Source organism: Atractosteus spatula, chromosome 11, assembly GCF_055471065.1.
Source record: "Atractosteus spatula isolate fAtrSpa1 chromosome 11, fAtrSpa1.hap1, whole genome shotgun sequence".
Lineage (NCBI taxonomy): Eukaryota > Metazoa > Chordata > Actinopteri > Semionotiformes > Lepisosteidae > Atractosteus > Atractosteus spatula.
The window spans coordinates 50311730-50334452 of NC_142716.1; the positions used below are offsets into that span (position 1 = coordinate 50311730).

The 22723-nt window shown below is 47.5% G+C and overlaps 1 protein-coding gene across 1 annotated transcript; it reads right to left on the reverse strand.

Moving 5' to 3' along the window:
• Positions 1-6270: 6270 nt before the first annotated feature.
• Positions 6271-18708, reverse strand: LOC148824326 (meteorin-like protein). Its single transcript, XM_088927215.1, has 4 exons — positions 18283-18708; positions 13565-13947; positions 9373-9432; positions 6271-7114 (listed from the first exon to the last, which is right to left on the reverse strand). The coding sequence occupies exons 1-4, from the start codon at positions 18375-18377 to the stop codon at positions 6795-6797; spliced, it is 858 nt and encodes a 285-aa protein (XP_088783341.1). The 5' UTR covers positions 18378-18708; the 3' UTR covers positions 6271-6794.
• Between the last annotated feature and the right edge of the window lie 4015 nt (positions 18709-22723).

Here is a 22723-nt window from a genome sequence, read left to right on the forward strand (position 1 = left end):
AAATGCTGCTGTGGTGTGGAAGAGTAAATAGAGAACACATCGCTGGCTGTTTGTCAGATCTCGTCCTCTTGTTGGAGCCAAACACAGGGCTTTTGTTCAGGAGTCATGGCATCTTGCTCTCAAGGCCCCATACGACTGTTCTTTACCTCGCTGAGGCCCAGCCCCTGAAAAGATCAAACAATGCAGGACCTTGCTTTCACATGGCTTGTGCTGAGCTCAGAGACGGGTCCATGCGTCCTGTGGCTGCGGTAGTGAGCAGGAGGCCAGTGCAGTGGTGTTAAAACCTCCAGCCAGTGTTTCAGCACAACCGCAGATAAGGACAAGAAACATGTCGTTAATAACCCCCACCACTGCACGTACAGACACCTTGCAAAGCAAACAGGAAATATGAGACGAGAATTCGGATGGTGATGTGACAGCCAGGGCATCTTGGCTGTCTCTCAGCGAAACCTGTGGCCTTGCTGCCGCTGAAAGACCCGCAGCGCAGTCTTCTCCGATCTGCGCTGAACCTTGGGAACGGGGCTGTGGTGTGTTGAAGGACAAGTGGATTAAAGGTGGACGGGAGGAGGAGACGGCCCAATCCTCCTCTTCCTCTCCCGTGTGCGGTGGCGGGGTTATTAGCTGTGGGCCGAGAGGTGAAAAAAAACACGCGATCAGCTATTCCAAATCCGGTGGGTACATCAGAAATGGTTGTCGATTATAAATGTATAAACCAAAAGAATGCGGATGATGACGATGACTAAATGTTCACACTGACCTTCGTGAATAAAGCACATTGGTATCGGTGCTGGATGTCCCACTTTGTGACCTTTCCTTTACTGATGCCTCATGGGGATAACTGATCTCTGGCAACACACAGTGAGAGTCTCTGCAGATCACATAGACCTAATCTTCCCAGTAATTTCTTCTGATTCCTGAGCCTTGCGCATCAAGTGTTGTTCCTCAGCACTTGAACTCTGGCTGTGTGCTATGGACTTGGCTAATGCGTCAGCTGCTATTTTCTTAAGTCTCTCCAGGGCATTTGATACAGCAGCATGTGACCTTGTCTTCGAGAAAGTGCAGCGTGCTGGGATTAGAGCTGCTCTTGTGATGTGGCCTGTTCCTGTCTCAGTTTACCCCTTTTCAAAGCGCTGCTGCAAATCACATTTCTTTACAAAATGACCCAGTCCTTCCAGGAAAGTCTGGATTCTGTCTGCTGCACATGCCTGTGTTAGGGTCAGTGCCCATAATGAAGAATTACGCCACTCTGAAGAGTATGTGTGGAAACAAAGACACACAAAAAGAGCAACTAGACCGAATGTTGCCTCCAGACTCCAGTATCAGTAACAGAATGAAAATTATCCTCTGATGCATTACAGATCTATAAGCTTTTCACTGCACAGTCAGTTCAAACATTTGAATAGGATCTAGGATTTAAACCCCAGCCTCGATCCACTCCTACTTCATTCAGCAGTAATGCTGGTCTGGGCCCCATTTCCCCGCCTGACTCGAAGTTTTCCAAACGCATTAACTGGTTTGCAATTGCTGCTGTAGTTTTGCTGTGTTTTACTGGGCTATTAAGAGGGGCAGTGGAGGAGGTGATGAGAGGGAGCAGCCCAAGCACAGCTGTGTCAGGACCTGCTCCTCCCCAGGAAGACCCCCTCCCTTTTATTAGACAATTAAAAAGCACTCTGCCCGTCTGCCTGTCTGCCTGTCTCCCGTGCCGGGTCCCCAGAGAGAGACCCAGCAGTAGTAAATCAAGGTGCTGGCAGGCTAGAGCTGAGCCATGAAGAGCCTTGACTCTGCTTCCCCCTGTCCTGCCTCTGCTGCCCTAGACTCTCCTCCGGCTTCAAACTCTCCTCTGCGGTTTGTATTCAAAGGTGGATTTGAATCCGATACTCATTGCCATCTCAGTTCCCTGACACATTAAAACAAGCAGCCCTAGCACGGAGCTGAAAATAAAAGAAACAATGTGCATCCAAAACAGAAGTATCAGGTACAGCCTGGACTTGTGCATCATGGTAGGAACCTGATATTTAAACCACAGTACCAGCACAGAGCAGACATTCTGTAAGCTGTCTGGACGAATGCACTCTGCTCCCTTTCAAATGCACTGGCTGGTCCAACGTGAGTGCTGAACCTCGTGCCAGAGCTTTGCAAGAACTCATCCGCTCAGCCCTGGCCATGTGTGCAGGGGCTGGGCAATGTCAAGAACCGCCTGCCAAGGGCAGCCGGCACACAGCCCGCAGGGCGGAGGGGGTTAATGTGTGACCCCGATCATGAGCTGAGCTGCTGCGGCACAGGGGCAGCTCTCACGTGGGCTGCAAGAATTCCTCCAGAATAACTGTGTTTGTGTTGAAGAGAGCCCCTCTGTGCTGTGCCACGCGCAGCCACACAATATTTCATTGATTCCTGCAATGATGGGAGAGGCTTAATGAGTGGTGTGTAAAGTCAACAAATTCCTAGGATTCCAGCACTTCCCAAAGAGGCTAAAATGTCACAGCACAGCCCAGTTCAGACATCGTGCTGCCTGAAAGGAGCTGCGGCCACAAGCCAACCTTGTAAAAAACACTGATCTTCTGCATTTTTATTGCTACTGGCAAATAACTTCACTGCTGCTTCCAGTGCAATATAAGACTTCTTATTTTCCTTATTCAAGACCAGATATTGCTGTATAGAAGCCAGTTAAATTACATGTTTTTCAAGAGGAAGAATTGTGTTTTTATTTGATTTCATTCAAAGGTCAGATTAGGATCAGATCCTCATCAGCCCCAGGACTGCACCAGTAGTTTGTTTTGTGCAACGTTCTGAAATTGTTCAGCTATGAATGTTTGATGAAGCAAAAAAATGTAATTATATAGCCATATATGGCTATATATCTTTGCTTCTTACACTTTGCCAGGCTTTGTCCTGCAGGCGATACATTGATGACTGGGTAGGTGTCGCCACATGCTCTAATGACCAGCTAGAGCACTTTCTGCATCACTTTAACAACTTCCACCCGTCCCTCAAATATACAGTTAACATATCGTCCACTACTCTTCCGTTTCTAGACATCAACTTCTCCATCAACTACCCCCAACTCTCCACTTCCATTTATTACAAACCCACAGATTCACACAGCTCTCTTCTGAGCAGCTCATTTCACCCCAAACACCCTTAAAACTCTCTCCCTTTTTCACAGTTCCTTTAGCTACGACGACTCTGCAGTGATGACATCGATTTCCAGTACCAAGCACTCAAAATGCACTTTTTTCATCAATAGAGGATACCCCACCTGTGTTATTGACAGGGCCTTTGCCCGAGCCAAAAACAGCCTTCAGATCATCAACTCGATCAGGAACTCCCGACCTAACAACTTCATCCTTTGGTGCTTCCCTTACACTCTTAACACACTCTATCCCCAGAACCATTAACGGCAACTTTCCTATCCTACAGGATGATCTCTCCATTGGGGCCCTCTTTTCTGACCGCCTTATCATCTCATATCACCGACCACCTAGTCTGCATAACCTTCTTGTTCACAGCTCCCTTGACCACCCTCAGCAATCATTCAGACCAGGCACTTTCCCTTGCAACAGAACTCGCTGCATCACCTGCAAGTATATATCTAACAGCACACTCATTCAAGGCCCCTCAGGATAATTATGGATCACTCAGGTGACATCTTGTACCTCCAGCAACCTTATTTAGTGTATCTCTTGATTTCTCAAAGCCTATCGTTTCTCATTTCACCTCTGACGGCCATGATCACACTGTTCTCTCCGTCTGCGTTCTCAAAGTAGGGTTTCTTAGGGTTTCTAACCACAGCAGAAAGATATCAGAAACTAAAATTATCCTGAAACTTGGTTCACACCTCCCCCCTTCTCTCAACGACAGACTTGTTTTCTTTTAATTCTTTTCATGTGTGGTTTGGTTTCACACCTCTCCTGACCTCTCTCAACCTCACATCACTTGATTGGCCACGCTGCCTCTCCCCTACTCCCGTCTCCTCCTCTCTCCTGGATTTTGTTTTCCCAGGCTATATTATCTTTGCTGACTGCCCCATCTTTCTCACACCTGAAGAAGGCTCCACAGCCGAAACGTTGTGCTTTCTTTCTTCTCTTTTGAGCATGGAATAAACTTATTACTTGTTCCTTTGCAGCCTGCGCATGCTGACACAGCTACCCACCTGAACTACTTTAGCTATATACGTTCCAGCAGTTCCACTGCACAGCAGCTCAATTGGATAAGCAAGAATTTAAGGCAGCAATTTAGGATGAACAGAATTTTGCTTGAACAATGAGCATGAGCTCTTTAGTCAGGACCTCTGTGTAACATCACAACACCTAAAAACTGTGTCCCCACTCCCCATAATGGGGCAATGGGTTGGAAACTCCTGTCCAGAGAGAAAAGCACCACCTACTGGTCCACACTTTTACTCAAAATCAAAGAAAACCCTGTCCTTCATGAGGCTTTTGGAAATATATGCTCCAGTTTAGAAAGCAATTCCATCATCTAAATATCCCTCTTATATACGGTTACCCAGACCCCCATTTGACTCCAGCAGCTCTCGGCTCAGACTGGACTCTCATTGTGCTGGCTGGAGGTGGAGTCGCAGTGTCCACAGCCCTGCCTGACCGCCAGAGAGGACTCACTGCAGCTCAGGCTGGTCGGCTCAAGAAGATCGCGTCCTGGCCTGAACCACATGGCGTTTGGAGCCTGAAATTCTATGGGAAGATGCCACAATCACCATGGCAACAGAAGTCAAATATCTGCCAAAAAATTAAAAATAATCTAAAAAGGAAGTTGACAGTCCCTGCCGTTAGGAGCTACCCTGCAATTACTTCACGGCAACGCAAGGACTAATTATAATTCGTTAGGGCTAACTTTCCACAGCACGGTGAGCATGCAGGACGATGGACAGAGCTGGGCGTTGTGCTGCCAGCTGTGCTAGAGGAGAGGCAGGCAGCGGGCAGAGAGGTCTCAGGCCTTCGCGTGGCACTCGGGCGCTCCGGTAACTGCAGGCGGGTCGTGCTGCCAGGAGCAGGGTGCTCCGAGGCCCACGGGAAGAGTAGGCGCTGCCCAAGAAGTCTGGAAGAGGAGAGCCTGACCACAGCACTCCAGATCAAGAAAAAAGCAAGACAGCAGTTAACTTTTGTGGGCAATACTACCATGACATTTGTCTTCTCCGTTACTAGGAGCTCTGTCCGCTGCACCACCGGGACTTCCGCACATTTCCACTGGGGAGGGAAGCACCACTGCCGCCTTGCCTTGCCCGAGGAGCAGCAGCAGGGAGCAGCCCGGCCTCGTGCTGCAGCGCGGTCTCCGCTCGTGGCCCACTTTCTGCGGCATGAATCCCTCGGCTTCAGTGCCTGCCAGAGCTGCTCGGCGTGAACAAAGAGGCCTTTCTTCAGCATGAAAAACACATCTGTGCGCCGCGGCCCAAGGCAGGAGAATTACCGGAATGTTTAAAATTAATTTGATTTTCTTTTTCAAAACATTTTCAAGTTTTCATAGATGCCACAGTCGCACACAAGATTGACCCTCTGCCTGGTGATGCCTGGCAGCATGTCTCCCATTAGAGTTTCGGCTTATTTTCAGCTCGAGCCGGAGTGAATCCTCACAGACCTGCCCCTCAGACCTCAGCAGGGTGTTTAAAGGAGAGGTGAGGCAACGGCTTGGCCTCGTCGTGCAGCCTGTCTGCAGGAGGTCACAGTTTGCAGGTTTAGGAAACAGCACAAACAACAGACGTTCTCCCCTCCGACTCCAGGAAGCAAGACCTTGGGGACAGGAAGTCGCCTGCAATCGGCTCCTTCTTGCATCTTTGCAAACTGGTGTCCCCCTTCCTTCTTGTTCTTTGTGGCGATCGATACCTTGCATCCACACTGTTGTTGTAATAGTGTTGTTAAACGCCCTCAGGCATAGTACATCTACTTCTACAGCAAGACAGAAGTAATCCATATCAGGCTGGTCTTCATCCTGAGGACAATCGTGTTCATACGTTATTCTCCCTGCTCCTGTGCCCCCAGTTCCAGACCAGCTGAGTGTTTAACAGGAAGGTCACTTCAATGATAATAAGCTTATGGTCAGAAAGCCTGAATGGGTGCATGCGAGGAGATTTCTGAATTAGGAAAATCGAGAGCACAGCACTATCAACACTGCTCTCTCAATGGCTGTGCTAATATCAGAAGTTCTGTCACTCATACATTCAAGGACACTCACTATTTTTAACATCAATAATTAACAGTGAAGCCACAGAAGTCATGAAGGCTTCCAAAACATTTGGGCAGACAGAAACAGAGGGGATAGTTCACTTCAGGATGCCTTTATTCTCTGGAAGAGAAGGCCTTTACAATTTAGCAGCCTGAAGAAAAATTACAGGCTGAAATTGCACATTTCTTAAAAACACCATAAAAACAAAAGCAGGTTTAGCTTAATACATTTCTGTCATAAGAAACAACTTCAAACTGTACATTAAGCTTTTTACAAAGCATTTGGAACTTCTCTTACAATGTTCTTTCACATTTACAGCAATGTACACGATATATACCAGCTTCTGCTACGTCAGCTTCATTTTAAGACATTACAGTCCAACATTAGGGTTTTTTTTTGCGTTGAAGAAATGGCAGCCTTACATTTCAGAGATTTTTTTCTCAGAAAATCCCGGCTTTGAAAATGGCTGTAAGAAACAGTTCAAGTCCAGCGACGTTGCTTGGCAACATTCAAGAGCTCGTACCTCCGTCAGTCAGGAGAGCCGGCTGTGTTCGCCAGTCCCGGCCCAGTCACTCAGCTGGGCCCACAGTGCTCTGGGGGTGAGGGCGCAGCAGCTTGGCTCAGTCCGTGTCGACCTGGCAGGGGTTCGTCCCTAGCTGTCTGGCCTCACTGTACAGCCGCAGGAAGTCCTTGTAGCGCGGTGCACAGCCCAGCCACGCCTCGCCGAAACGTATGGAACCGGTGAAGAGGAACTCGCCCTCACCGGGCTTCACCCCGCATTCCAGAAGCGTCCGCACGTGCCCCACCCAGCGGCGCGCCCGGCCGCCCACGGACGCGAACACGCGGCTCTTCTGCTGGTACAGCCGGCTCAGCGACACCGCGATCAGAGACGCGTCCTGGTCCTTCTCGTGCTCCACTCCGCGGATTGTGCCCCGCGCCGCTGAGAGAGAGCGCAAGAGAGACGAGTCAGCCACACATTTCTCTCAGCTCGTGCCTCGAGTTGTCAGCTCGCATTGCCGATACAAGTTTGTAGAAAAAAATATTGCCATGATTCAGTAATTCAAGCTCAATTACAGACAGTAAACTCCAGTCCTGGACATCTATGGTCCTTGTCATTATTTTTCACACAGTTGATCAAACTGAGAAAGCAAACTCTGAAAGACCCAAGTCTTTTGGGGCTCTGTTCTGTGATATTTCATGACCAGTCCTGGGAGTCAGGGTTCAGTATTCTCTTACTCATGTTCAAAATACAAAAGGTCGCAATAATAGTGAATATAATATAGGAACCATTGAGCTTTAGGTGTTTATTTTGACACCATTTTCATTTCCTAGACAATAAGGGTAAGAAATAAAGGACAACAAAATGTTTAATCTTGTTGGACCACAACACATTGAAGAAACCTAAGACAAAAATACTCAGCTTGACATAGGTTGATAGTTACCAAAAAAATCAGTAATTTCGTATTCTTAGAACTGGTGCGAGAGCAGCAATTTTAACTGCTCAGTGCCTAACTCCAGAGCTCAGGGATTCATTTATGATGTTTCTCACCGGTGAACAGAGAGCAGAAACAGTAACACAGTCACAGAGTACAGGGGTCAGAATGGGTTCTTGCAAACAAGCAGGGGGTTTGATTTTCTGAGCTGATTCAATAAGGCTGTGGCGGTAACCTGGATAACATAACATAACATCATAACATCACTTTATTAGCCCTATACAATTTCTTGCATTAGGAATTCGTCTTTTCGCATACCCCAGCTTGCTCTCCATGAGACACACAGACAGGGAGAGAAGCTGGGGGTCAGAGCACAGGGTCAACCATTGTACAGCGCCCCTGGAGCAGCTGGGGTTAAGGGCCTTGCTCAGGGGCCCAATGGAGTAGGATTCCTCTGCCAGCTGCGGGATTTGAACCGGCAACCTTCCAGCCACAGGCGCAGATCCTTAGCCGCAGAGCCACCGCTAAGGTAATGAATGGAAGGATGAAGGAAAAATGAAGGAACGGATAAGGAATGCCAGTAAACTCGGATCTGCATTACTGGCAGAAATTCCCAGCAGAGGCGTTCGGAGAAGAGTGGCTCTAGCAGCGGGCTGACAGAGGAAAGCAGAAGCCTCGATCTCGACAGCACTGCTCAGCCAGCCGATCCCTGACCTTGCAGACCCATGCTAGTCTCTGCAGCTCATTGGTGAGAGAGCACTGTCCTGGGCAGCCTGATGATTACAACTCCAAAGTGCAGGAGGATTCACAGTTTTACGTGGCTCTCAGGAGGCTGCCACTGCACACCTCCCTGCTGTGTGGCAGAAACAGGAGCACAGACCACACATTTCTCAAGCCACTTCGGATATCATCCTTGGGGGGAAAAAAAGGAAATAGCAGCCCTGGCTTGGAGAGAATGGTGAACTCCTGCAGAACGTTCCTTCTTGTGCCAGATGAACTAACGGCTGTGGACTGGTAACGACTCTGAAGCCATGTCTTTATTTAGGAGCCCTCATTCAGAACTGAATGAGGCCCATGGTTAGATGTCTTAAGCAGACAGGGAGGGAAAACCCTATGCCTTTCCCCTGCCTAGCTTATGGAAGAGGCTGCTGAGCCCCTTCTTCTTGAGATGAAAAAAGAAAAAGCTAATTAGAATCTCTTCAGGTGGATCCTCCCCCCTCCCCCATATTTAATTGGCCTGGCTGCTGGGACTGTTTACTGCTGCTATGGTACATTTCCTGCTCACCAGCAGCTCCCCTCCCCTCCCCCTCCAAGCGCAGAGGCGTGGGCCTGCTGAGGAGGGGGGAAACTCGTTATCTGAGGCCAGGGGTCTGAGGCAGGCCAAATGCCAAAGGGTTAAAGTGCTCCTCAGGAGCTCAGACAAAAGTGCTCTTTCATTTGGCTTTTGTAGGTATACCAGCATTTATCAGGCTATTTGGAAAGAGATGTCCAGCGCGTCCTAGTAATTATTGCGTGTCCTGCCAAGCATAAATTCTACTGAGCAAAAACAAAAGTGAAACCAGTTTTTAATTTGCAAACGCACATGTATACTCAAATTCACCCAGTCTGACCCAAAAATATCTTCCCACAAAACTACAAATCTTGCGATTTGCCGACAGCGTGGTAAAATACCTGGCTGTACTCCCACAGGGAACATCTCAGGCACTGCGGGTGAGTATAGCGCATTTCGACATGCCTTCACTGTTCGTGAACACGGGACACTTACCAAAATCACTTGTGCAAACAGCCAGGAGCACTTCAGAGTCACTGCACGGCTGGCAGGGAGCTGAAAAAGATGGAGGAGATTGTTGAAAAAAAGATTCGGACATCAAGTCCTTCACAGGCTCAATGGCCGAGATTGCTCCTTTCCTCAAAGTGGTTTCCAGGGGACAAAATGTTTCATGTTGTCACACTAGAACCCGTCTGGGAAGAGCAGGGACGAGAGCACATGACTGCTCTTCCTCTGGACACCAGTCCATCGCCAGCCGGACACTGCCAGCATGCCTCTGGGAGGGGAAGAAACTGAAGCACCCAATAAAAACCCTGGAGAACATGCAGACTCCGCGATCAAACCCGTTACTCTGGAGCTGCGTGGCAGCGATGCCAACCACCACACTGCTGTGTTTCTCGTGCTGAACACTCGGTTGTTGATATTCTTCCGCCCAGCGAAGCTGCAGCTCAATGATCCCCCAGGATGAGGCCCAGGGAGGCCGGGGGGGGAACCCCAAGTTCCAAACAGAGCCAGAGAGCAGCCTGGCTTATCCCCCTTCCATCCGTACAGCAGGCAGTAAGTATGAAGGCACAGCGGCAAGCTTCTCCGGACAAGCGATAAAGGTTTTTTTTTTTCTTTTGAAAGATGAAGAGAAGGAGTCAGAGCCACATGCTTGGCCCCACACAGAGAGACAGGAAGCTGCCACGCTCTAATTAATAATTTTTTCCTCAGCCAGGCCCCGGCCTAACAGTCCAGGAATCACCCTTCACGCTCTGTAGCTATAAAAAAAAAGTGCTAGCAGCCAGTTAGGAACAAAACGTCTTTATATGTGGTCAGCAGCTCTTCACAATCCTGAAATGTGCTGTACTGAACTCAGTCAGCTGGCTGCTCTGTGAAAGTGAAAGGCCTCCAGGAGTAAAACATCACTGTACACACTGAAAATGACAGAACTACAGGAAATTCCAAAAATATACCTGTTTTCTTTCATATCTGTGCAGAAGGCTCCACAGCCAAAATGTTGTTTTCTATCTTCTCTTTTCAGCATGGAATAAACCTATTACTACGCATGTTGACGCAGCCGCCCACCTGAACTACTGTAACAGATAAATACTGACACCCAGTTCCAAACTCCTTGAGTGACTACTAGTCCACAGTACAATACTAGGCCTCCACTACAGGTTTTTGGTAGAACTAGAACTTTGCTTCAATTGATCACAATCGAGAATGTAGAGATTGCTGTGCCACAGGCCTGCACTGCAATGGCCTAAGAGCTCCAACACCTGATTAGCCCTGCTGTACAGACTCCCACCTCCACTGGATCAGTGCACTGCCACTGCAGTGCTGCTTCTCCTTCACATTGTGCAGCTATAGCTGACCTGCACAATCTAATAACAGCTGCTTTGTTCACACAAGGCTGCTTTTCACTGCTTCTCTTACCCCCCATCCCATTATTACACAGGTTTGGGCTGTACACCTACAAAGGGCATAAAAATTGCACTGCCTGCAGCATCACTGTAACCCTAGACCAAGGTCACTAACTCTAAAAGATAAACCTATTGTCAGGAATGGGAGGAGGTGACACGGTAATAATGAGGACTGAAACTCAAAGGATAAGTCAAAGTCTCAGTAAAGCTTGCTCTCTGGAGTCTGCCAGCCTCTGTTCTCAGCTGTGTGGCGGGGCTGGGAAACGGGTGCAGCTGATTGGAGTGGACAGCCTGCAGGGGAAAGGGCTACATCAGCACGTGCGGGATTAGCCCCTGGGAGGCTCGCGGCCCCAGCCTGCGCTGCTGCAGCTGTAATCCTGACACTGCCCTGGCTGGAGGGGGGGGGGGACGGCACGATAGCCCTGCAGATCAAGGACACAAGGCAGAGCAAGTCTACAGACAGACAACGCGCTGCATGGCTGTGCTGAACCACACCTGCAACACCTCCCTGTTTCTGCCTCCACACCATCCTGCAATGACGCTTTCGGCCCCTCCGCAGGAGCAACTCGCTTTCCTTCCAGAAATACCAGAGGACTGACTGAAAAGGGCAGCGCCGACACATGCCATGTAGAAACATTCTTGCACAATCCTGAAACAGCAGCAGGACGGCGCGTGCTTTCAGAGCACTGGGCGAGGAGGCCACGGGCTCAGGGCAGACAGGGCAGCACGGAAGACACAAGAGGTCACAGGCAAAGCTGCTCAGCATCTGGGACAGCCACCATCGTTCTCAATTATTCCTTTTTAAGGTCTGAATAACAGTGAGCTAGCTCAAAGCAGAAACTCAACTCTTTGATGTTGCACTGGTGTCATAATTCTGGATCTCTATTTAAAGAGCTCCGTTTCTCTTTTCCACATATATCACCAGCAGGACAAACATGAAACATTCCCACAGGAATGCAGTGGCTCAGCGTTTCCACATTAATAGCGCTGCTCTGTCGCATCCCTCAGCTCTGTGCAGCACCAGACCACTTCTAAGAGGAGCTGGCTGCCATCAGGAGATGAAGGAAATTTCCTAACATCTGCCCCAAGCATATTGTACAGTGATAGAGTGCTAAGAATTAAAATTTCACTAGCATGGCAGAGAACTGTGCCAGGAGCAAAATGATCCTGTCAGCTTGTCCAAAGCATTGCACATGACTGGAGTAAAACCACAGCCTACAAAACAAGGACAGACTTTTTTCATTCCGATTATTACATTCATAGGATTTTTCTTTGTAAGATTATAACCACATCAAACCGTAAAATGCAAACAAATGTTCTGATTGCAGCTACACAGCAGTACACACAAACGTCTCTCTGGCAGTGGGTGACTGCTGGCCCAGCTGCCCACACACTCTTAGCCTGAACAGGACCTGTGGGAGTGAGCCGGTGTGGACAGACTCCGCGGTCTGTGAGCACTCACTCACTGCAGCAGCAGCCTGTCCCTCGGTCAGAGCTGGGCCTCATCTGACAGTTCTAGTATGGCTGACCGGCTCACTCCTTAACATGTAGCTGCTTCCGGGTTTACAGATAACGTGAATGATACTGTGCGCAATATTTAGATTGGAGGGGTCTCCGAGGCTTAGCCTTAGATTTCTATTACAGTTTGTGGGGCAAGTCTGAAAAAAAAACACTTATTTTTCTAGTCAGGCTAATAACAGATCTCTATGAAATTTCAGAGAGAAAGAGAGAGTCAGGCTCAGCAGAATTGTAGTTCAATGAAACCCTATCAATTCGTGGTGAAGGAAAAATATATTTATTTTATTCAATATGTGGTGCAACATTTTTGTGGCAGTTATTTATAATCTCTGCGGCAAAACTTGATTTGTACAGACCACATTCTTTAAACCAGGAGTAACATACTGTAAAGTATAGATCCTAATTTTAAAAGCCCAGACAGATAGGCTCAGATTGGTTTGGAACTAATTCCTTCGAGTTGCTGTCAGCTGTAAGCATGAGAGATGTTCCAGGGAGACAGAGCCAATTTGTACCTGTTGTAAACATCTCCCATTTTCATTCATGATCATTTACTAAAAAAAAATCCAATGACATCCTAGAGCTTTTCAGTGGAAGGGCAGAAACAATGGGTGACAGTAAGACTACAGAAGTTGCATAAACAGAATCACTCAGAGCCTTAACCTGCATGAACTGGCCAGGATCTCTCTCCCTATTGCTCCCTAAAATGTGGGATTCTGATTTCCAAGGAAAGTAGCAGTGAGGACTCTCCATAATTGACACAGGACACTGCAAACCTGTCATTTTGATTTACTCATGAGCAGCAAAGAATCACACTTTGTATAAATGTTGCTCGCAAGTAGCTACAACACTTTATCTACTTGGAACAAAAAGGCAAATCTCTCTTAACTTAATGACATGCTCTTTAATCCTGTTACATCTTTCACAGTCTTGATTAATCCCTTTTCTGAACACTGCGTCCGGCCAGGAGCTTTCACCCGAGAGTTGACCTGGAGCATCAGAGCACACAGGAAACTCCAGAGTGCTGCTGGATGAAAGCAGACAGCCTGGTCACGTGGAGCAGTACCCTTCCAATGCCTGCGCTGACAAGAGCACGACGCACAAGACTAAGGCACTGACACTGTTTGTGCCAGGGGCTCTAAAAATACATAGTACCCCTAATGTCCACACCGCTGTATGAATACGGCTGAGCTCTGTACAACCATTAACAAGTGCTAGTCTTTCAGAGAACAGCAAAGCAGGACTGGTAGAGCTTTAGCAACACTTACCAGCCATTGAGCGCAGGTCTGCACTGCTCCTCTGGCTCAGGAGCTCGTACTGGAAGGCGGTGATTTTGCGGCTAATATCCGACTGGGGCGTGGCCTCGATGAAGAGGGACCCCTCCTCTATGCCGAAGCAGTAGACCCGGCTGGGCTCCTGCTCCCTCACCAGAAGCTTCAGCTCCCCCAGCTTCTCCAGGTAGATGTTGGCGCCCCTGGAGTCCTTCATGGGCTTGATGCAGACAGTGAGGTGCTGCGCAGCAGGGGTGAGGGTGTTGGGGCGCAGGTTGACGATGAGCGCCCCCGTGGGGTACAGCCACTCCAGCGTGCCCTGCGCGCAGCGAAGGTACACCTGCTCAACGTCCCTCGCGTGCGTCTCGTGCGTCAGCCCGCTGAGAGAGAGAGAGGAGAGACACGGGTAGCAGCCGGCCAGCACCGCTTGCACCTCTGGCAGAGCTGCTCTCCGAGAGGACCGGCAGAGGGACACCTGAAGAGCTGCTGGACTTTCTCTCAGAAACAACACACAAAGCAGGAGTGCAGAAGATACACATTGTCTCTAAAAGTTTTTGTTTTCCAAGGTTTTGTTACCACGTCAATTCTGCATCAGAGCAGCAGGTAATTAGTGCAATTCTGTTAACCTAGCTAGTTACACTGGCAGATAAGTGCAGTCATCCATCTTCTTTCTGCCAACTCTGTGTATCAAGTGCCCAATGCCTAATCATGCCACACCCCATCAAAAACATCTAATTTAATTTCCTAATGAGTCATTCCAAAGAGATCAGAACATGTCCTGAAAAAAAATAATTAATCACTTTCCTTCTATTCACTCACTTATATTTGAAGTTAAAAAAACTAAAGTGGTTTCATTAAACTTAAAACGTTAAACTGGAAGGAGGGTTACCTGCAGTATTAAAGACTATGTAAAGAGCCGCCTTGTGGGGAAAAAAATCAAACATTTTAGATTTTTTTTAAGTCAAGTCATGAGCCCCAACTGAAGACTGAAGTGATTTGAACAAAAATATCACTTGTGTTGTTCCGGGCTGTCAAAAGGTTCATCCAACAGCTGGGAGTATGTTTAAACATGCTCGGGCTCCTTGTAAATAATGTCAGGTTTTCAAAGAACGTGCAAACAAGTCAATATTTAGTGCAGAGAGTTTTTGTAAAAAGCACTGCTGTCCGTAGGGAGGCTGCTATATGAGACAACTCGGGATTCACCACTGCAGGATGGCTGCAACACTTCTGAAGCACTGCAGTAAACTCACTTACAAATACTGCTTAAAATGCGCAAACATCAGGCTGCTGTAAGAGTCACATTAATCTTGATACCATTCCCAATGATCCTGTTTCATCTCAGGAGGTCTGCTGTAAGAACAGAGAGATCCAGATTGCTTGGGCTTCTCAGATGTCCGGAATAACAAGAGTGATACCTGTGACCTAACAGCAGACTATAAGCCCTCCTATTCTGTTTGTTCCTTTTGCCTCCACAGCTGGTTTCCTAGTCATCTCTGTGTCTAGCTCTACTTTAGGAATAGCACTGAGCTTTTAGTTTGGTAGCCAGCTTACAACAGCACAGCTATGAGCAGAGAAGCCCAATCCAACCACCGAGAAGACAGGGGACTCTACACCTCCTGTGGTTCAGAAACAGGCAGTCAGCACTGTAATGATGACTAATGAGTCATTCTGCTCAAACTGCAATCATGCCTTTGAAAAATGCACCTACACTTACTATTTATCTGGAAGAAAGCTAGTGCACACAACCTTATGGAACAGAACTAAATGAGAAATCTGAAGACAGACTTTGCATCTTTTTCCCAGTAATGTGGGAGGTGTTGCAGTTTCTGATTAAATGTCATGGGAGGCAACAGGTCTGGAACAAAAGCATCTATCTGTGAAGATGGGGAATGCAGTAAACATGTTGGAAATGAATAACTGCATGTAACTGAATAACTGGATGACTAAATCTATAAACATTTCACAGAACGCGTGAGTTTTAATCCCAAATGAAAATCCAAGGTGGAGGAATGCTATAGAGAAAGCACTACGAAAACAATCTTTGGGATTACGGCTTGTTTGTAGGGTTCGATTGCCGTCATCCTGCTGGCAACTGGTCGGGGCTTCCTGGTCTCTGTGGCTCGACCCAAACCACACGCCTCCCCTCACCTGGCTTCAACACTCATCACGGGCTCATGGGCCTCAGTGAGTCACAGCATTTCAAGAACTGAAAACCTGCAGTTTTCCACTGCTTTAACCAAATGTAATTGGCGCATTGCTTCATCTTGGAGTTTGAAACAGATGTTCCAAATAATAGGAGAAGCACAGATATGCAGCACAGCAGCTGAGAGTAACTTCCAGTATGAAGGCACTGGGACCCTGTGTCTGTCTTCCCTGGACAGACCCACCCTCTCATGGTCACTGAAGAGGACGGTTCCTGGTATTGAGAAGCAGCAGCCAAGGTAAAGCGAGTTACTGGCAGAAGAACGACAAAAAGCCAGTGACAGACGTGCTGCAGAACAACAGAGGATATCAGTGATATCACCACCGGCTTCAACACCCCACCCAATTAGAACATTCCCTGGCCCTTTTCCTTGGAATAACACAGCAGACAAATGGATACAGGATAGTTTTATTTTCAACAGCTGGTAGCTCACTCGATGGCGAAACTCAACGCCCCTTTAACAAATCCAGGGGCTGAAAGAGGGGAACCAGTCTCTCTCCCTTTGGGGTCCACTCTTGCCACCAGAACCCTGGTTTTCTCTCACCCCTCACGGCCTCGCTTTTAATTAAGTCTTTAAATCAATTCTCTGCGCCGTTACGAAACCTCCGCGGAGACTAATCGTCACCAGATTACTGGTCCCGTTTCAAAGCGCCGTACTGTTATTTCTGCTTCAGAAGCTCGGCGAGACCCTTGAGGGCGGTTAGTTAGCATGCAACTGTAAACAATGTATTAAACAAAAATATATCTAGATTTTCTGGTTTTTGCATGTGTGAATACGATCTATTCATTCCCCGTTCCGTAGTCCTAGATTTCAGCGTCTGCGGCGCCAAGTGTTTACGGCTCATTGATTCTCAACACTTTATCGTCCGGTTGTGCAAAATAAAATCAATATTTAACAATATAGTCCACGTGGCTACGTGCAAAAAATTACTGAATACAATGCACAAAGTTATTCGTCGATGTTTTTAAATAAAAATAAACTATGTGAGTCTCACAGAGAATCGCCTAACGGGAGGTCGAAAGCACATTTCAAACGGCTCGTCAGTCTGTAACACGCGGCAGAGGTTAAACAAAAAGAAAACAATTAATTTGAACGCGGTGTGATTTACTCTCCTCAAGCTCAACAGGACGCAGTTCATACGCTAGCCCAGCTCGGGCAGCGGGCTGCAAACTTCATTTCCTGGCTACAGCTCCTGCGGTAGCCCCTCCCTTATTCCGCGAAATCTCTCCTTTTTATATTCCAAACTGCAGTCCAAATTTCTGGGAAACTGGATTTGAATGTAATTTAAATTGGAGGTTTCTACTTTAATGCGAGCATACAGTATTCAAAACGGCGATTGGAACCGAGTAAGTTTTCGAACAGCCGCTGGCAGCGCTGAAGCGACTCTCAAGCGGCAGTATTTCTGTCCAGGACAGTGGCGGTAACAGGTAAATCTGCGACCACAACGGACTACAAACAGACACCAGCCGTGAACAACGAAGGCTCACTGTGCCCTATACACATCTGTGAGGTTTGGGGACTTCAAATGCAAGTGTTTGCTTCAGAACAGAGTTAAAGTTCATCGTCACATTATTGGATCTAAATACAGTAGACAATCACACGTAGACGCGAAGGCGTATTTCGAGTGTTGCTTCATTACCAGCATTACGAATATGGGCTTTTAAAACGAAACATTGATACACGAAACGTCACTGTGTGGTGTTTTCGTAATCAGTAACGTGATCTCCGAAACCACTTTTAAAACATACCTGAAAAAAGTGTAATAGAGCAACCTTATGTGTAAGATACACATGCAAAGGAAAATCTGACAGTTTTATTATTCCTGCTTTGGTTTACACGTTTGGTTTGGCAGTCAGAGCGCACGGGAGCGGCGCACAGGTGTGTGTTCGCTGGCACAGGTGTGTGTCGAGTGAGCAGGTAGCTCTGCAGCCCGCGTGTGGCCAGAAGATTCGCACCTCGCACCCCGCACTGCAGAGCGACCTCCTCCCGGAGCCCTCCGAGACCCCAGTCCCTCGGCACATCCCCGAGATTCAGCCGCAGGATCGCGCAGCGGGAGCGATCGCACGAACCAACAGACGCTACATCGCCTTCACGTAGCGCGCAGAGTTCAAAATGAATGTCTAAAGAAATGGCCTACAGAACTACTTCTCAATATTCACATACATGGGTCCCAGCACAACATATTTAGTTATTCCTGCAGTTTGAAGAATACCTTTATAAAACATTCAAGAACGATCAAAAACATCTACAGTTACTATGACCTGATGTCCGATACAAATCGTATCTTAAATATGTGCATATACCGTACAGGAGTTAAAAATACACACACGCACACTATACTTTACACTAAATTCTATTCAGCTGCACTGAATCCCTCAGTGATGTAAAAACGTAGCATCCTCCGAAGTGCGAAACTACGAATGCTTTAAGAGTCCCGTGCCGGACTACGCCGCACTAGTGAGCATGAAAAGGCACCCGTGAACCCGAGGCACATGTGAAAGCAGCCCTCACCTTCCCCTCCAGCTGCACTGGTCGCTGGAGTACTGCGCGCAGACAGTCCAGCACAGCAGCGCCACGGCCAGCAGCCTCGCCACCGCAGCCCGCATGCTGGTCCCCGCACACGGCTCCGGCTCTTGGTCCGACTCTTTTCCTCAAAATCCCGACAGAACAGCTCGGCAGACAGAAGCTTGCTCTCCCTTACATCGTGACAGGGCGGGAGGCGGGTGTCTATCTGCGCTGAAGCCCTCTTCGCCCGAGCGGGACCCTGCAGCTTCGCCGTGCGCCAGTGGAGAGCGGAGCGGAGCCCCAGGAACTTTTCACTCGAGTTCGACTCCACGTCACCGCCTCTCCGGCCAGCTGACGCCGAGATGCTGAATCCGAGCCACGCCTGCGCTCTCCGCGGCGAGACTTGTCCTAAATCAACCGCTTTTCCTTTTGACTCGAGTTTCAGAGTCCAGTGCTTTTCATAATGTTCACGTTACATTTCTAGCCTATCTTGGCGCTCTTCGGTAATTTGTGCTCCATTTCTCCGAAAAGTCTCATTTTCGCAGGACGTGGAGTCCTGGAGATATTTTTAGTTACTGAATACATTAAAAAAACGCCTGGCTGGCTTGATTTCTGGTGTTTAATGTCAGTGATACCACAGCTCAATGCAAACTTAGCAAAGCAAATGTTGCCCCGCTGGTTTTAAGCAAGACAAAACTACAGACTAGCGCTTTATCATAACATGTTTTCCTGTAGTTATTAATAAAACGTTTAATTAAAAAAGAATTAATTACTAAAAATCTTACAGGTAGATTTTATTTTTCGTATTTTAATCATTCTCAACTTCCACGCTTGCTATGTCTTCAACCTGTCTATTTTAATGGCAATATTATTCGGACACTTTTATTTTATTTCAGATACGTTCACACTACCTTCGAGAGCCGATTGAACACAGCGCCGTCGCTGGTATCTCTAAGAACAACGTTTTCATCGTAACTGGAGTAAAACGGAACAGTTATACGTTAAGCACTACACGGGCATATCTGTGAGTAAAAAAAAACATAACAATTATAATATTATAATAAATATAGTAAATATTTATGTATTTTCTGTGCAAAACTGAACTGAAATATTTAGAATACTCTTTGGTATTGCTGGTAAATATACTGAAAAGGGAGAATTAAAAACATTACAGAAGCTGAAGAGAAAGTCCATAAAGACATAGACCACATTCAGGACTGGACAAACATCTGATTCGTGACGTGAAAGACAAACTGTTACATGCAAGCAGCGAGAACTGTAGATATAAACTGGGAAACACTGGCCTTGTAGAAGCTGTAAAAAAGGCACAGGTTGTTGAGGGTGATGTATCATTCAAATCTTCTGCATGTACCGTGGGCTCCAGGAGGAAGAGTGAGCAGATACTTTCTTGGGCTTAAATAACAGTGTTACACTGACAGGGTAAAGGAAGTGAACCATTTTTCATCCTGAACAGAAAATACTTCGAGGGGACCTGGTACACGTATTCACAGTCCTCAAAGGCAGAAACAAAGTTAGTCCAGTGGACTTCAATAGGATCAACAGTGAAGCACAACCAGAGGACACAAGTGGACACTACTGTCACGTGTTGGAATATAAAACTCAGAACAAGCTGCGGCAGTCTGTGACAAGCACTCCAGCCATGCTGTCAAAGCTGATACCCTGGCTTACTCCCAGAAAAGGTGAGATTCTCAGAGATCAGATCATTCGGCTACTAGTAACCAAAAGAGCTTGATGGCCCAAAGAGCTCCTCTCAATTATAACCTTTCTTCTGGGTTTAAAAGTAAAGCCTACATGTGGGCACCACCACTGCTACAGACACCATAAAGCACTGTGCTGAGCTCTGCTCCCGCTCACCCTGGGACAGTGCTGTCAAATAAAACCCGCTAGCTTGATCGGTCAATAATCGAGCAACGAAGGGTGTTTCCCTTATGCAGGTCAAAATTAGAAAGTGAAGTGGAAATGAACAAGAACAGCACTTAGAGCTGAAAGCAAGAGACACTTGTTTCGTCAGAAAGAGTGTTGAGAGAATTAACTACCCAGGGATGTGGGTGAAGCCGATTCCTTGGGATCCTTCAAGAATAAGCTGGACGAGATCCTTGGAACATTAAGCTACTCACAAGGGAATGAGCAAGAGGAGCCAAAATGCCTCCATTGTTTTGTCATCTATTTTTCTGACCTGAAACTCTTCAGGCAGCTCTGAGAAGTGTCCGATTCCTCTTCTCATTCTGGAAAATAGGATATTTTACGTCCAGGTGGGGGAAGGTATTGGGAATGGTCTTCTGAAGCATTTAGTGACACGTTTGATGTTGCACCAAGAAAGACAGGTGCAAGGAAGTCGTTTCTGATATGATCCCCAGAATATCTCTCAGGCTGAGGGGCTGCTGCTTGTGACTGATCCCCCACTTTGCTCACTCTTTATAAATGTAAGAAGAAGCCCTGAGGTCTGACCAGCACCCTAGAGCTACATGTCTTTCTTTAACCTGCCTGTGTCACCTGGGTGTTGTTCAAACATCCTGTCTGGAGGAAGGCTTGAGCAGAGTCTGCTGTCACTGGGCTCATACACTGACGCAGGCAAGCAGATTAGTCACCCTTTCTTTTCTTCCTTTCATGCACAAATGAAGCCATACATGCAGAGCTGGCTTGTACCTGTCTTAAACCCTGAGCAATACAGCTCAGGCTACACATCATTAACAGGAGCTGATGCCTGGCTGTACATCACCCAGTGCTGCTGACTTCCCTGCTGCCGGGGAGCTGTGCTTGGGCACTTTTACATGTCCATCTTCAAAGCATTCCTTTAGCCCCAGTGGAAAGTTTGCTCAATATTGTCTTTCAAAATAGATCCTAATTGAAACCCCAAATTTAGGTAAAAAAAACATCTTACCACTTTTTAAATCAATTTCCACTAATTAAGAGCAAATTCTGGTGTGAAGCAGAAAGCTGTGAAAGTCATCGTGAGCCGCCTGGTCACCTGGTTCGCCTTCCTCCCCCAGACTTCCTGCTGAGCTGCCCTCAGTCTCCACGGTGATGTGAGTGACAGCAGAGCCCTTTCCTCAGAGCTGGCCAGAGCTGGCAGGGAAGTAACAGGAATGTAAACACAGAGACGGGGCAAACCAATGCTAACTGGAGACAAAGTGACAACTCGACGTGATAGTTTTCTCAGGCTGTCTGTCTCCAGGCTGTGAGGAGCAGCAGGGTAAACTGAGGCACAGGGAAAGCCTCAGCTCCACACTGCCTGCATTGGTGGGGGTGTAACAGCAGAAGACTGGCACCCTTTGAAGATTCATGCCAGTGCTACAGTCCAGCCTTCTCGGGATTTTTCTGAAAACACATCGGGATGCTCAGAAAGCAAAGGAACACAAGACATCTGCAAGTCTGGATGCCTGGTCTGACTGCATTCAACTGCAGGCGCTGGCTTGGTCCATCTGGTCTGGGGTTTTACAAAGCAGATGCATACTGCACATGTGAATACGTGCCCCTACAATGGCCCTATGACCAAGCTCCAGGAAGAGTATGGGCTGCAGGTTTGGAGAGCTGCCATGTCTGACTTCACATTAGAAGAAGCTTTCACAAGCTTAGGGGTAACGTAATTTGTAGACAACTCTATTTACTCAAAGGTAGGGGCTACCTAACACCAGTATTGCTTTTTAAGAATAAAGATAAGTGAAGATGTATGAATGCAGAGAATGCTAACGAATGCTGCTGTTTAGTTTCTCAAGAGCACGGGAGGAGTGAGAGGCCTTTTCGCGCCCTCGGCGGGGCCAGAGAACGGCAGCGCTGGGAGTGTGGGGGTGAGAAATCGCAGCTCAGACCCAGCCATGCTTTTTCCTTCTTTCCCATCTAAAACACCAGATGTTTGCTAATAACAACCTCCACAGTAGTCTGTCCTGAAAATAATTTTACAAAAAAGTGGAAAAGGTTGTTTTTCAGCTCAGGAGCAGTAACTCGCCAAACCTGAGAAACAGGAGTCAGCGAAACAGTTTCTTTCTGGCTCAAATTACTGCTCTGTACGCCTTGCCTGTGACACCATTTGTTTTGCTCTTGGCACGCTTTCTGGCCTCTGAACACAGAGCGCTCGTTCCGTTTGACTGCGATGACACAACTCGAGTGTCTCAATAACAAACATCTATCACGCCTGGCTGTCAGTGCTGCTCTGTGTGGCACCTGCAGGCTCTCAGGAGGTGCAGCCGGTTATGATGAAGGAGGCACTCTGTTCAGACCTGTAGCTCTGCTCCCCCCAGCCGGAAGACTCTGCTGTTTGTCTTTTGGTCCTTTGTTAACTCTACACTTTCATATCCTCATAAAATAAACAGCTCTGCTAGAAGCCAGAAACAGCAAGTCTGGGGAGAAAGGGGTAGCCTCTACCACGTGATCTTGGTTTCATCCTCATCTTGGAACCTATGAGCTAATTAACAGATGCAGAACATCA